General features: G+C 33.0%; 1 protein-coding gene across 1 annotated transcript in view; it reads right to left on the bottom strand.

The window, feature by feature from the left end:
• The window catches only part of TNKS (tankyrase), a 149,929-nt gene that overhangs the window by 71,032 nt on the left and 61,403 nt on the right, over window positions 1-17,494 (bottom strand). Inside the window, exons 4-5 of the mRNA XM_036300913.1 lie at window positions 6,339-6,375; window positions 5,505-5,580 (exon numbers count right to left, since the gene is read on the bottom strand). Of these exons, the coding sequence (XP_036156806.1) occupies window positions 5,505-5,580; window positions 6,339-6,375 (113 nt within the window). The remainder of the gene's footprint in view (window positions 1-5,504; window positions 5,581-6,338; window positions 6,376-17,494) is intronic.

Genomic DNA, 17,494 nt, shown 5'->3' with positions numbered 1-17,494 from the left:
AGGTTCACTGAGAAGCCTAACTGAGCTCAGGTGGGTCTCTGGTTAGAGGCCTTAGTTCTCCATATGGACTTCTCCACATGGCTGCTTGGGCTGCCTCATGGCATGGCAGCTGGGTTCCAAGATAGAGCATTCCAAAAGCAAGAAACTGGCAGCCGCCACACCAATTCAGGGGCTAGTCCTGGAAATGGCATAGCAACACTTCTGCTTTATTTTATTTGTCAAAGCAGCCCTCGGCTTAGTCAGAGTCTGTGTAGGAGAGGACTAGATAAGGGCATAAATAATGAGAGGTGCAATTCATTGAGGGCTCTTCAAAATAACAATCTATCATAGAAAGACTGTTAAAATGCTGGTCAAACATGATATTCAAGGAAGATTTACACTGAAGGAGAGAGCTGTTAACCAATAATACTGTATTACAATATGACAAATGTATATAAACCTAAGTTTAAATATAAATACAAAAAGTTACCTAATCCCATATGTTCTTTGTGCTTCATGGATGTGCTCTGGAATTTAAATGGATACCGAAGCATTATTTTCAGCCAGATATTAATTTTAATAAGTATGTTCTTATTAAAAAATATATAGCTCAAGAACATATTTCTGAATTTATAAGCTGCTAATTTAAAAAAATTTATTAATTCAATGAGTTGTTGGGTGGTGAGGGGACAATGGCCAAGCTCCAAAATAATTAATTCAATTATATGCTTTGTAAATTACCTGCTAACCTCATTTTATCCAAATGCTACCTGGGACTGAGCTTAGATAATAAAGACAGTTTAAGTGGGGAACACTAGAGTACTCAAAAGTATGTAGGTGTCCATTATAAATATGTTCAAAAGCTTCAAAAATGTATCAAGGGAGTAGGAACCTAATTTACTGAGGTTCTACCATGTGCTACAAATTGTATACAATAATCACATTATTTTACTTAATCCTCTCAAATGCTTTGTGGAATGGGATGATTATTCCCATATGAATGAATACACTGAAAACTGTACAGGCACAGTCACATACTTAGAAAATAAAAGAGCACAGAATAGAACCCAATCTGTCTGACCTCAGAGCCTATTTGCTCTTTTAATTACATCACACAATTTTTTATGATGCCTTCAAGGGATGGTACTAAATTTTACTTTATTTCTAATTGATCTATATTTTAAAAAGTGTTTAAACACTTTACTTTTTTCTGTTTCCACAGTCTTATAAATTATTAACTATTTTATGGAAGCAAAGATTTACGCAGTAGAAATATGACATTTTAAAAAAACTCTTCAGTTAATCTTTCTGAATTTAAATCATGTTCTTCCAATTGCCTGTTAATCTAAATTTGTGGTTTCTTACAGAAGAGCATACATGTCTAAATACTAATGCTTTGAAAATAAAAGGGCCAGAAAACAAACCCCACCTTAAATCTACACTTTATAATTGTATTACAGGCAAAAGGAATCATACATTTTTTAGTGTGTTAGCTTCAACGTATTGGATAATGTCTTAATCATTCTATCAATTTTTAAACTCCCTGTAAACCAATACCACTAAACACATTTTTATCTCCCATGACACTTTATAGAGTAACCTACATATGTAAGTACTGAATGTTGGTTAAATGAGTGAAAAGAGCAGAAAAAAATCTGAAATACCAGAAATTACATTTAATACTTTATAAAAATAAAGTTCCAACCAAATGTCAGTTACATTCAATATTTATTGACATACAATCATAGCAACAGGAGGCATTGCAAAGATACATAGTACTCCTATTTAAGAGTATGTACAATAATGCCCAACTCCAACCTCCTCACTTATAATTCTGATAAATTCAGAATATTTATTCTGAAAGAGGATAAAGGCAGCCAGGAAAGGAAAATAACAAGAGAGGGACCTAAATGAATTCTGAAGAAGGCTCAATGTTAAGATAATTTGAGATGTATTCAAATATTAACAAGAGACCACCACGTCCTTAAATTTACATTAGCAATCAAGGCCAGAACATCTGTATAATTGCTAATAAAACATCTGATAGAGCAGAGCCAGTGTGGCTTGGTGATTGACCATCAACCTATGCACCGGGAGCTAACGGTTTGAGTCCTGGTCAGGGCACAAGCCTGGGTTTCCGGTATGTAGGGGGCATGAAGGAGGCAGCTGGTCAATGATTCTCTCTTATTATTGATGTTTTTCTCTCTCTCTCCCTCTCCCTTCCTTTCTGAAATCAATAAAAATATATTCAAAAACAAATAAACAAAAAACATCTGAGAGAAAATACTGTAAAGGAAGATTAAATGAAAACAAATTTAAGTTTGAAAATACAATCTGTCTTAAGGATCTGGTTGTATTTCACTGCAATTCAAAGTAATTGTGGAATGTTGTACCTAATCATTCTGGACAAAAGACACAGAAAGAATAACTTTTATCTGTGCCCCCATGTTTCTAAAGTGACCATCATTAAAACATGTATATAATTCTATAAAAGTATCATTGCAGAACAAAGTGTTTTTTAAAAAAAAAATCTGCCTTTGCTCTTTAGGGAAAAATAAACAACTGCAAATTTCTAAAGTAGTCAAGTTCCACTTGATTTACATGTAAAATAAAAGAATAATATAAAAATATAAATTACTTAAAATCTTAATGATACTCTATTTTCAGAATTCTATAGGTTAGAAAAACAAATGTGTATGGGAAATAAAAATATTAACATTTACATATTAACTAATTAGATAATCATGAAGTCACAGAATAGAATTAGGAGACTATTTAAAATTTACACTGTCATTGTATAATCCCACGCATTACATTAGAAAGGAATGCTGAAGTCTAAAACCCCCACACATATCTAGGCAAATTCTCCACCTACTAGTTAATGTATAAGGAACAATTCTTTTCTAAAAACATTACAAAATTGACATTTCCATGGGCTTTTAAATTTGCAAACCAGGAATCATAGTAAAAACAGAGACAGTCAGGGACTCAGTTAAGCATTAATATAGTTATTTAGAAACCCTCTAAAAATGAATCTGATTCTGCACTGTGTCCTAAAATGTAAATTCAAGAAATAAAGCTATATATCTGACTAACTTACTATATGTGTATAGTGCATTTATCCTCTTCATATAAAACCTGAGTTCCTAATTCCAGATAAATACATGCAAATGGATTGAAAAAATATTAAATATATAAATCAGACTTGTAATTTAATAGGTAGATTTGCTTACACATTTTTATTGACATCACTAATGAGAAAACAAAAGATAATGTCATAACTAAGGGAACTTATCCCAATCTCCATTAGCACCCAGAATATTTACTGCTTTGTGGCTTTGCTGCAACTGGTATATTTAGTAAGAACTACTTTGTGCCATAAACAAGGGTAATATTTAAATATAAACATTATTCAATTTTAATTATGAAATTTTATTTGCATTTTGCATATCAATGGAAAATTTTAAATGATTTTTGTTATGTGCAGAAATGCACTAAAACCTAATAAATGCTTGTTTAATACTTTCTAATTTGGGAATTGGTAATCTAAAAAGAGTATATTTTGAAAAATTATTGCATTATTAATGTTATGAATCATTCAGTAGAATATTTGCAACATGTTCTTTAAAATGTTCTAAACATTAAAATACATGTCACCCTCTCTAGTACAATTACTCAAAATAAATTAATAAAATAATATTAGTAATAATATATAATAGAAAATATAAAATCCCTATTCACATATTTCTGAGTTAATTATCTAAATGATAAAGAAAACGGATGACTTTTTTCACTCAGAGAATAAAACTACTCATCAGGGAACATATTCATATCTTAAGGTCTTGCTACATGCAAAGTGCCTGGCTTGGTCCGATGCAAAATACAAAAGAGAGTTAATATATCAATGGAAGAAAAAGTCATGTATGAATAACTACAATTCAATAACTCTAGTAAAAGCCATTGAGTAATTCAGAAAAGGAGCCATAGGAATTTGGTTTTAGCTAAAAGGAATGAGGGAAGTATATCCTCTTTTGATAAGAAGGAAAGATAAAGGAGCTCTATATATATTTGTGTAGGGGGTGAGGCAGGGAGAAGAAGTAATTTGTTAATTATAAGTGTTCATGCTCCTTAATTATTAGGATTGCTGAGCTCAAAATGGGCTGTCAAGGTATAAGGGTAAAGATGGAAGAGTAAGGCTGGGATGGAAATCAACTCCTGCCGTAGTATTCGCACATAAATTCTGCAATATTAAAATGGCTATGGAAAACTGAAGTATGCTGGGTTCTATAAAGAGCTCTGTCTAAAGATATTGCTGCATTTACCATTCATAAAAATGCCCTGTCCTGCACTGTGATAAAAGTCACGTTATCTACTGAGAGGATCCAAACAAAATTTGGAGCTTTAAAGTAACTCAAGAATGTTAAAAATCCTCAAAGCACCCTCAAAATTTAAGGGGAAATAAGCAGTTATCATGTTTAAAATCTCCACAAAGCTATTAGTAGTACTTAGTAAATCTCTGCTGGTTTAGAGTTTTATATATACATAATTTAATCTTGCATGAAAGTAGAAGTCTCTCCTCAAATTATCCAGAGAAGTGGAACACTCATTAGGCCATGTGAAATAATATACAAAAACAAACAACACATATTCCGAGGATTCAATCCGTGCCACTATTCTATGGATTTCTTTAGAATGGAAAAAAAGTGTGGAAGGAGTCAAGGAAAACTGAATAATTCTAATCTATAAAATCATCACTCAGAAAAATAATTTTTAAAGGCAAAATATGTATTATTTCTAAGGTACACCATCCATCCTCATAGTTTTCATAGCATATTTCAAAATAAATAATCTCAAAGGAATTAATTCTTTAAGTTTTAGGCACAAGATGATTTCCCTCAATATTTGCAGTGTAATGTTAAATATATTTTAGGTTTTTAAAACATAAAAGAAATCTTTTAACATTAAAAAATTAACTGCCATTTAAAGAAAGACTTTATAGTGTCAATATACCATGTTAAAAACTTAGCCAATAAAAAAAAATAAACAAAAAGCAGGGCTGTCACAGAGATCTAAAGAAAATCATTAGCAACATTTTCTCAGCTTTAAATTGAAAAAGTATTGGTATCTAGTAAACAAATCTTCCTCTGCCAAGTAAGAAATAAAAAATGCATATATCCTAACAAAAATGGGTAAATAGGACATAAACAGATATTTCCAGTTTCCATGATCATACACAGAAAATAATATGTTATTATAATTTTAATCACCTACAAAACTGCAGTTCCATTTAACAAACAACTTTCAGTGTCTGACATTTAAAGAGACAGGCTTAAGATCCATGCTTCACCAGCTCAATGAATATGTCACAACTGCCAATAACAGATACAGCAGCATTTTATGTTACAGTGAAAAGATGCCAGGAAATACGGCTATATATGCATACAGATATATGCCAACTTCAAACATTTTAACGGTAAAGCAAGAAGAAATTACTGAAGGGGAAGATAATATTTTAAATAACTTACCTTTCGTCCATCACTTGCATGGCAATTCACATTGAGAGGAGTCAGTAAAGCCATTAGTTTTTCTTCATTACCGCTCCTATAAAAAGGTATGTTATTCTTTTAAAATTATAGAGCTTCTTATGTATATTTATAGATATTTTTCACAAGAAGGAAAATAGTATGGGTTTGCTTCAATTTCTTTTATATGGTTTTAAATGACTCTCTTTTGCTATATTCAATTCAATTAATATATTCCTAATTAATTCCTGTTAATCACCATGTAGTGGTACAGCTTGGAAGATCTAGCTTTCTACATTTTTATGTTTTATTTGTCTGCAGAAAGTCACCTTCCTAATTACAAGCAAACTTTATTCTGATAAGTGATCTAAAACACAGGAGTTAAAATATATACAAAATGCAGTAAAAAGCTAATCAATTTAATTATAAATGAACAAGAACAAAAGAAAATGAACGAGAATTTTAACATTTACTTTATGCCCCTCATTCAAGCTTTTGGAAATTAGAAAAAATTTTAAAGAAAAATGAAGGTATAGATATTTAAATACTCTGAGAATATCATTGGAAAAGCCGGACAACTAAGGTTTGCAGGTACCTTAGATATGTTCCAAATACAATTAACCTTTTAATCATCACCAGACTGAGAGACTGCCTCATTTAATACACCTAATCATGTAAAGTAAAATACACAAAGATTTACTATAAGGTCTTATCTGCATTATTGCATAAAATCAAGCAAGACAATACCATGTTATAATTTTTATAGTCCTCTACCTGCCCACCCCTTATTCTCCCTTAAATGCATTATACTCACTTAAAATGAATGGAATCACTTACCTAGCAGCTTCTAGGAGTTCGTCTTTCTTGTATTCACCTAGATGATTACAAAATATCATGCTGTTAGCATTTGGCAGAAGACAGATTAAGAAATGCAGTAGGCAGCAAAGAGAATTAAATAGAGAAGAACAGAAAAAGATAGTCCACACCCCGCTGGGTGATGGAGCCGTGACGTTAGCCAGCTTGTGAAGGCAGCATCACCAGTGCCTTGGAGACGGGCAGCAAATTGACGCAGCTTCTTGTCCAATCCTCAGATGAAGTAGCTTTCTTCAGACAACCAATGAATGCTAAATCTCATGTCCAGAAACACATTCCCTCTGATAACAGCATGCCAGCTGAAGACAATACGCCCTTCCCCCCGCCCTTTTCTATTCAGCCTGTCACAGTATACTTGTGAAGCATAATACATTCTGAGACAAAAGCAAAATAATGTGGCTCTTTAAAGGTACACATTACTTGTCTCTAAAAAATTCGGTTTTTTGGTAAAGACATGGAAAGTTAAAAAACACACAATAATTGCCATTGCTGAGTTTTATAGCAGCAGAAAAAAAATCAGAACCTTGAAGCCTTTGCCTGGATAGAGTAGGTCTGTAGACTAGAAATACATGAACTATGTACCAAATGCTATGAACCTCTTGGAGGCAGCGCTACAAAAACCAAAACAGTGAATACATTTCTAAATGACAATAATTTTCTAACATGCTATAATCTTTATACGTTATACAAATCCAGTACCAAGTTGTAACAAACAATAAACCATAAAAATATTTTTAAAAAGCAGGCTGGGGTCTCTGTGAATGAGCAGATATCTAACTATTGAGATGTGAATACATTTTTTTCATTCTATTTTTTAATATATCACAGACTAAAAAGAGGTATATAATTTAAGACCTTCAATACAAACTTCCTAGGGTATTCAAGATTTAACAAACACGTTTCTTTTGAAAGCTTAATTAAAGAATAAGAAATTTTAATAATATAGCGTTTGTTCATTCAATAGAGAAAAAGAATAGCCAGGACTATGATTCAGCTTTAATAATACATGGACTCAGTTTGCTATATCACTGAAGAAATACTTATGTTTAATGCTATGAAGAAATAAGTTTAAATTATTTTTATAATCTTACTGTAAATATAGATTTCTTTGCATTTTGTTTCTGTTTTGCTACAGAATGCAGACTATTGATGCAAACACTATAAAGACACTTCAGGACCACCAAGCACATGTTTAAGTTCTATAACCCATCATTGGTAAATATTCTTTTAGTTTAGACTCAGTCTTGCTTCTCAAATTAAGATTACATTAAAATCTAAGAACTGTGAAAAGTTATTTTCTAATAAGGAAATCATTTTTAAAAATCTATTCTTCCCTAAGGAAATTTTATATACCAATAAAATCATAGGTTCAACAATAAACATAGATAAGCTAGAATGCATGATTCCTGATAAGAGTTGGCCTTTCCTATTTCCCATATTTTGCACTCCAGATTCTTTAATTGATTTACAGTTTAAGATTTGTATTATTATATCCCTCGCCAATAAAGCTGCTGACTTCCCAAAACCAAACACCTATCTTTACTAAACATTTTAGTTGGCAATATGGAAGTTGGTGAGTTAATCATAACCTCAAATATCTTAAATATCAAGAGCAAAGAAAATCACATTATGGAATTATCTATAGAAGTCTTTCAGTCAATGAACATTTATTTGAAAGGCCTATACGCCAGATTCAAAACCAAGAGAGACACTATCATCTCTGTAGTCAAGGAATTATTAGTCTATCAAATGAGACAGACAAGTAAACAAATGATTACAGTAGAGTATAAAAAGAATCGTATGAAGTTCTATACAGAGTGTAAAGACTAGTCTAAGTGGGAATTAATAAAAGGCAGGTAATTATAGTTCAAGGAAGATTTCTTGGAAGATGGGAAACTTGCAGAGAGTTTTGAAGGAAGACAGGTGATCCTCAGGTAAAGAAGGCTGAGGGAGAAGGAAAATGGTAGCTCTGCAAGCCTGAAACAAAGGACTTGCAGGGGAATGGGTATGAATGAGGCAGAGAAGAATTAGAAAGATCATGAATGACCCTCTAAGAACTCTGAACATTATTTTGAAAACAATGAGGAAATATTAAAATATTTTAACAAAGGGAGTACAAAGTATATTTAAAGATCTGCAAGTTTTGTGATTATGTAAACTATTTCTATGCTCTACTCCAGTGAACTTCAGTTGGGAAGAAAAGTGGCCCAAAGCAAAGAGGAGGCGGACAGAATAGGACAAGGAATTTTGACAGTTTATATTTTTGAGTAAGTATACAGTAAAAACATTAAAATTGGGGACTGAAAGTAGCTACTATTGAAATCTATGTCATAATAAATTTGACTCCAATAAGCTAGGTAGTAAAACTGCAAAGTATTTGGGATCTTCAAAGCTAAAAATCAGTCTACCTACAGTTTTCTCCAAAAGGCACATTTTTGCAAAAATGTTATTCCCTCATAGATTAGCTGATAATAAACCAAAGTGTTCAAAAGAAAACATTTACATATATCTGACAGAGTCGGACATAGGTGTTACAAATGGCTTTCACTCTTACTGTTAGGGAGCCTAGTACTTTAATCAGCTTTGCTGCAATACATTCCAACATCCACTATCTGGTGCCCAAGGACTACAATCCATAAACAGTCTAAGCTATTTTTCAAATGCTACATCGCAGCTACAACCAACATAATGAATACAGGAGGTCTTTACGCACTCTGACAACAAATCTAAACTACTTATTTAACAAACCACAGGTTCTGTTCCATTTTAGCTGAGAATCTGAAAATATTCTGGCTGAGACTATGGTGCTCTATGGAGCATTTATATTCTTTAATAACATTCAGATAAAGGCTAGCAATAGATCAGTCGGAAACAAAACTAGACAATTATAATCAAGATAATAGCAGCCAGGAATGGAGAAAATGGATGGCTTAAAATATTTTTCTTTGATTAGAATAAAGTAAGTGGGATAAAAAAATAAGCAAGCAAAAAGTTTATTTTCCAAAGTCTGAATTTTTATTATTAGTAAACTAATGATAGGATACATGTAAAGATAAGCGTGCGCACACACACACACACACCCACCCCCCCCCACACACACACACGAATATAAGTTAATGTGTTAAAGAGGTATGTTATCAGAAAGAAGGTTGAAAATAAAGGCTAAAACATAAAGATTAAAAATAAAACTCCCCTTGTATTTCTCTGAAGTAGTTAGAAGACAAATTACTTTTTGAATAAAAATGAAGAAAACCTACATCAATAAATAGAAGTCATGATTATTGACATCTCAATTTTAACATTTTAAGGGGCTTCTGACCCTTTTTTCAGCAACTGACAGGGTCAAAGTAGACTTGATTTTGTAAAAATGAGTTCATTTGGCTTTGCTGAGATGGAAGAGCATGGAAAGATTATGATCATGAAATCACAAGTTCTTAAAGCAGTAAGTAACTAAAAAGAATTATGACCTTTCTTTTCTCTACTTTGAAACCATGCATAATACATGCCTATCAGTAACATCTCTTGTTATATGGCATGAAGGGGGTGTAGTTTGAAAGTCACCTTTCTCCTGTCACCTCACCCCCAATTTCAGTCACTCTCCTAAGGGACCATCTGCAACAGATTCATTTACAGTTAATGAAACTGACACTAAGGCAGTTAAGTGAGCTGTCTAAGGTTTCATGAGTGTTATTCACTATCTGTTAGGCCCTGAACATGGCTAATATATGAGTAAAAATGAAACAAATCTGAGCTCTCAAAGAAGCAATGTAAACAAAAGAGTAACAAAACTGTAATAGCAAAACAATTTTAAAAAGCAATCCCAATAACTAGTTTTAAACAGATAAAACATATTTATATAATATAAGCCAAATATTTTCATCAAAACTATATTAAAGCATTGGAGCTTTCATATGAGCTTGTAAACATGGGCAAAAGAAGAAAAGTAATTTTAGTTAATATTTTGGGCCAAGGGACTAAGAATGAAGAAAATCCATCCCGAGACTATTCAAATGATCAATGCATTTTGCATTCCCCATAACATGCTTTAATTCCTCATGCTTTAGGTATCTCAAGGGAAGAGCTATGTATATACTTCAATCAAGAAACAGATTCATAGATACAGAGAACATTTTGACAGTTGCCAGATGGGAGGAGAGTTGGGGGGGGGGAAATGGGTGAAAAAGGTGAAAGGATTAAGTAGTACAAAGTGGTAGTTACAAAACAGTCATGGGGATGTAAAGTACAGCATAGGGAATACAGTCAACAATATTATAACTACATTCAGATGAGTACTAGATTTGGGGTGATCACTTTGTAAGTTATATAAACATCTAAACACTGGGTTGTAAACTAATACAATATTGTCATCAGCTGTAATTGAAAAATAGAAGAATATTATAAAACAAAACCTGTTATCAAGGACTTTATGTTGCCAAGTATTAAGTAGTACCACGAGTTTATAATTTTCATACAAATATTTTTTCATCAAGATACTAGCAAATATAAGAGTTGAATTGATTCTTGTAACTAAACTGACAGCCTATATATAAAATAAAATATTAATTTAGGCGATATATTCCATGTTTTCACTAATAGTTTGAGAATTTGGAACCAGCTATGTAGTGATAGAAGGAATTTCACGAAAGCACCAGGGGATAATCTAATCTCAAGAAGTTAAAGCTATGTCTTCCACCAAGATCAATTTCAGATTAACTGATATTCTAGTATATATAAACGATGACTCTAAGAATTATTGAATTATTTTTTTCTCCCTATAATCTTTCATGAATATTTTCAGGACAATAGGGGGAAAATTACAGTTATCAGCATTCTCAATGCTTTTTTCTTACTTCTGCATCCTGTCACTCACTCTTCTCATTCATTTTGCTACTTGCTTCAAAGTCTAGAATTATGATCAGACTAAACACTCAACAGTCATTCTAAACATAGAATAATTTGGGGATTTCAAGATCTACGCTTGAGCAGAGTATTTTCCTGGTGGAGATCCTTTCCTTCTCTTGCCTCCTACAACTTTGACCTTTGTAATTAGCCAGTATTAGTTAACATTAAACATAACCTGTGCTATAATGTTATCATAACAAAGTATGCTAATACAGTATCCACCACTCTCACATGGCTACTTACTTTTAAGTGAATCATAAAAAAATATTTTAAAAATACAAATTCTGTTCCTCGGTTGCACTAACCAGATTTCAGGTTTTTCAATAGGTACAGGTGGCTAGTGCCCACCACACTGGACAGACAGAATGTCAGACAGACGGTTGAAACTTTTTTTGGACCATGCTACTCCACAGTGTGTTTATGACAATTTAAGAAGTCATCTTTTACTCTAATAAACTACTTTTCATATATTCTTACTCTTAAAATTGTTACTGCCAAAACTCTATAAACTTTCCCCCCCTAACTGAATACCAAACAACTTATTCATCAGTATAAAATACAGGGGGAACACTGGACTGTGTGATAAAAGATCTGGAGTGTGTGCTAGCTCTGCCATCAATTTCCTGGTGTGACCTCGGGGAGAGTCACTTTAGCTTCCTGGAAGCCTCCATTTTATTGTCATTTGGAAAAATGAGGTGGAGGGTTAAATGACCTCTGAAGTTTCAGATCTAAAACTCTTACCTTGTATTTGATTCTCAATACTGCTCAGATCTGTTTCTAAGACAATTTTAATGATTCCTGAACAGAATTTAAGGGAAAACAAAATTATCTCGGGAAAAATCTCTACTAAACTATTATAGAAAGTAGTACCTGGAATTATAGGGTAAGCATTAAGCAATTTTATCTAAACGGCACTATTATCTATTGTGTTGGTAAATTAAAAAAAAAAGTTCACCTAAGTATGGAAGTAGACATAAACCAGGAAGATTATTATTTAAGAAGAATTTTCCAATTCATTAGGAAAATGGAGATGTGTCTCACTCCCTGAAGGACAGCTGAAAATCATTTTTTCAAAGAAAAAAAAAGACACGACCCCAATATAATTATACTATCCTGTGCCACAATATTTAAATAATAAAAAGTATAATATATTTCATTCCAATACAAAAATCTAAACCAATATCCTAAAACATTTAAAAAACACAATATAACATTCAAACTTAACAAAACTCTGGAAAAAAAAATGTAATCAATATATGATTATTAGCAACCAATTTCTTGGTATGCAATGACATGACTTTGCTTAGTCTCAATAACATCTAAGATACATATCCCATTTATAAACACTTATCAGGGTTTCAAATGATTTATACCTGTTTCTGATATTTTGTTAACTGTATTTGAAATGTGACTCGACTTTTTGCTGAAATTCATTTTTCTGTTAAAATGTAAGTATTAAAATTTGGAACATAAATATAAATACACACTGGCTGAAAAACTTTTAAGATATATACATTCTCTAAAGTTGGATATTAAAAGCCAAGAGGAATGTTTCTCCAGGACGCTGTTAACCAATGAGACATTTGGCAAAGTGTGTCTACCAGTATATTGGGGGACAGCACACATATACAACTATCATGTGCTGAAAGGTTACAAAACTTAGCAAACACTGTCACTAAAGTGGGAGCAAATTCTCTGAGTGAGATAAGAAGGGCGCTCCAAGATATAAGGAATTTAGTATGAGATCCAGAGCACAACTTCTGGACAGTTATTTGGTAGGATAGAGTGATGATGGGAGAGAGAAGGAAAGGGAAGGGAAGAGGGAAAAAGGAAAAAGTCAGAGAGAAGGAGAGTAGTAAAATAAAGGCAGGAATGAGGTTAGGAAGGGAAAAGAATCCAGTAATAAAGTTTATGAGGTAGACACTGAGAAGGCTAGAGACTCAGGAGTAAGTAAAACATAAGAATACTGAGCATTAATGATCAGAATAATGCCGAAATGAGGCTCTTCTCAGTAGGTAATCTAGGTTTTTAAAGATACATGCACTAATGATGAGAATTCACGGGTATTAAGGAACAGTGATGATTAATGATGATTTATAGAGGCAGCACAAGCCTTCTGTAAGACTACTCACTCAAATGCATATGCCAGGAAGTGACTGAGAATATGCTTGGATAATGTGTCAAGCACACCACTAATCACTTTTACTGAATTTTGTAGAAATGAACAACTTTACCCAAAGAAATACAGGGCACGGGACCAAAAGACTTGGTAAATTCACCGTTTTTCTTGCTAACTTAAAAGAAATGGAAGTTTGAGGAAAAGGAGCAGCTGGCTATCCATGAAAGAACAAAATCAGTCTTGATCTTAGGATGCAAAATGATGACAATTGATGATGAGTATTAAAAGAAGAACATAAAAAATGAGGATCAGATATAATGTCCTGCAATTAGAGATAAAAAATGTCAACTGTTCAAATATATAAATCAAGATTAAAAATTAATTTAAGTAAGACTAGCCCAGATTAAACTACTCTGAAGCTGGTTTGACAGGAAGCTCAGTGAATCGATGTGACAAATTTACAAAAAGGTAAAAGGAAACTTATGTCGTATCAGCAGAATAAAAAAACGAATGGGGTTATTTCGTCTACAGTATAAAAGACTGAGGTGGTAAGAGAAGGTTATAATTATAGGAAGGATTCTAACTTCTATTGTCAGTATTTCAGAGGAACGCTAAAAAAGAAAAATGCTTAGCCATATACAATGTAGTTCCAAAAAGAAGTGACATGTACTGTATTTGGCTTAACAAATGGGAGAAATATTTCTAACCATTTAAGTTATTCCACAAAGAACTAATTATGGCAGAGAGCTTATAGGGCTATAGCACAGAAATGCCAGGTTGGAATATAGCATAGAATCCTTATGGGGTAATGGAGTAGATTAGTAACCTCTAAATCTAAGGTCCTTTCCAGATCCATGGTTATATATATGACTTTCAGGATACAGCTGTATACTTGTTAATTATAATAAATTTGGACTTAAGTTACACATGATGTGTTCTTTACTATCTACTCTTCATGAGATCCAACCACTGCTCTCCAAATTTAATTCACATATAAAATTATATATAAAAATCTTATTTGACAGGCACTTTACTTGAATGAACTAATTTAATCCTCAAATAATGCTTCTGTTCTATTATTACTTCCATTTTACAGATGAGAAAACTGAGCAATAGAAGGTCACAGAGTTAATGTATGAGGTTCCTTATGCTATTGTAACAAATTACTAGAAACTTAGTGGTTTAAAACACAAATTTATTCTCTTACAATTCTGGAGGTCAGAGGTTTAAAATGGATCAGCAGGGCTGTATTTCTTCTGAACACTCTAGGAGATAATCCATTTCCTTGCTTTTTCTAGCTTCAAAAGGGTGCCCACATTCCTTGGCTTGTGGCCCCTGCATCACTATGACCTCTGCTTCCACATCACATCTCTTCTCTGTCTGACCCTCTTTCATCCTTTCTATAAGGACCCTTGTGATTTTATTGGGGCTACCAGAGAACTTAAAATAATCTCCTCATCGCAAGATCCTCACCAGCAAAGTTCCTTTCACCTCATAAGACAACAGTCACAGGTGCTGGGTATTAGTGTATGGCCATCACTGGGGTCCCATTATTGTGCCGATCACAGCTAGTATATGGCAGATGGGAGATGTTTAACCACAATAAGTGCTGCCTCTCAAACACTGCTCCTCTAGAGATGGAAAATAGAGTGACTATACCTTCTAACGTATTCCCTAAAAGCTGCTAGGAATAAAGAATTTTCTTCAATAGGGCATGGGAAATTTAACATCTAGGATCATAGACTGTAAAGCAACATATGGAATTCTACTTGGCATGACCTTCTTTTTGGAGAATAAGCTGTTTCAAAAAATATGTGGTGAATATCTAAAGAAGGCAGCTACTCTACTTTTTGGTTAAGTTAGCAATAATGGAGAAAACATTCTTTATCAATAAAAACACATTTGTGTACTCTGAAGAAAAAATCTGGTGAAATTCTGAGGACCCACATTCATATCTCCTTTTCCATTGCAAAGGAATTTAATTTCTTATGAAATCATGTTTTTATAATGTAAGGAATAGTCCATTTCTAGCTATTAGTACTAAGTTAGAACCAGGGAAAATATAAATCTAAGTAAAAAAGCACAGAGGACATGCGATTTTTGTCTGCCCCAATGCCATTACATCCTTCTTCTGGAAAGCGTTCTGTCCCCCATTTGGGGGAATTGCTCCTCCTTTTCTATGGTTATGTCATTCTGGTAGATTTTCCAATCACAGAGTCCTGCTCCACCCCTGACCAATAATCACAGTCCAACCACAGACCAGTGATTGGTCAGTTCAGAGTTCTTCCTTGAGACTTTTCATGAAGAGCCTTCTTTTTACATTAGAAAAAATAATAAGAGCTTTAGTGTTGTATCCCCAGAGCTGCCAATAGCCATGCTCAACACAGAAGAATCTAAGAAATCAAAAACACACTGACAGAAAATGGAGAACAGAGAAGGCAAAGAGAAAGAATAAGAAGAGGGCAGGAAGGAGAAGGTGTAAGAGTGAGTGAGGGGAAGGGGACAGAGAAGGCAGCAGAGTAATGCTCAGGAAGTGGGACAGAAAGGCATCGGGTAGGTGGGTTAAAGAAACAGAAACAGTCAGATACATGATATAGTTTGAGTCTCTGGATCCAGCAGACTCTGATGTCAAATATATCTTTGCCTTGATGTGGTTTGTACCCTTAAACAATAAACTTCGTCAGTTAAATAAAAGCAATTTGATTCATGAGTGTTTTGAGCAATTTGACTCAATGTGCTTTATTATATTCCCTATAATTCCTCCCACTTCACCTTAAATAAAACAACTATCATATTCAAACCAATCTTTAGCAGTGAAGCCTCCAACCTACTTTAAAAACATGGCCTTAGGTAGATTCTAAATAATTTAACACTGATATAATTTAGTTCGTTTATTTGCTTCATATTGTTTTTTGAAAATGTTTTTATTGATTTTAGAGATAGAGGAAGGGAGAGGGAGAGAGAGGGAAACATCCATCACTTACCTCCTACATACCCACTACTGGGGATTGAACCCTTAACCCAGGCAAGTGCCTTGACTGGGAATCAAGTCAGCAACCTCTCAGTGCATGGGACAACACAATAATATATCCAACACAAGATAATAATGATGGTGATAACAGTAATACTTTTCAAACTTTAAAGCACTTGATTTGCTAACAATTATTTCTCCTATAAATCACCAGGGAGATAGAACTTCATTTTTATTAACATCAGTGAAAGAATTTTAATTAAAAAAACTAACATTTAAGGAATCTCAGAAAACAGATTTCTCCATTCCTCTTTATAATAAAACAGCTTTTATGTAATGAAAATGAGGCGTGTCATTTGATCTTACTATCCTAAAAATTTTGCTGGGTCACTAGAATATTGTAATCACACTATGCGAAGAATAGAAATGTATACATTCATAAAATAGTGGATAAAATAGAAGGGCTTAAGTAATTTCCAAGAAAAAGTAAAAGCTTCTCAGAGGAAGGTAATGAGAAAAATCATGCAGATGAACTTTCCCTCTTCTCTACCAAAAGAAACAGAACCTTACAAGGAATAAATCTCTGTTTTCTTATTAGATAGAAAACCTCATGCAAAAGGAAAGATCTATGTATTGGTAATAAGTTCCTATCATACAGATATTTGATATTTTTTACTATACTAGTTGGTGACCTATTAACTTGTAGCAGCTTCAAGTATATCCATGTGTCAACAATAAGCCATAGTGAAAAATATAAATTTGTTACTATATTTAATATATTTTGCTTTTTGTTAGTTTTTATCTTTAAATTTACTTTATATATAATGATTTCATGAAGTACATATAGATTTTGGCCTATTTTTATCTACTGTAGAAATGGACCAACCCTTCAATGTAGCAATCCTTATGAAACTTGACTAAAGATTAATATGCAAAAAAGTAGTATTTTAAAATATGAAGTTTGAGATAAATTAAAAATAAAATTAATCTAGGATTAGTACCATATTTAATATTGAGGAAGTTTAAGTCGGCCCTACTGATAATGGCAGTTTCTAAACAGGCATGGACAAGGCCATAGAAAACAATGTCCCTCTACAAGTCCATACCACAGCTATATAAGTGACCCAT

This window comes from Myotis myotis, unplaced genomic scaffold (genome assembly GCF_014108235.1).
Source record: "Myotis myotis isolate mMyoMyo1 unplaced genomic scaffold, mMyoMyo1.p scaffold_m19_p_3, whole genome shotgun sequence".
Lineage (NCBI taxonomy): Eukaryota > Metazoa > Chordata > Mammalia > Chiroptera > Vespertilionidae > Myotis > Myotis myotis.
This window is presented reverse-complemented; position numbering and strand designations above follow the sequence as displayed.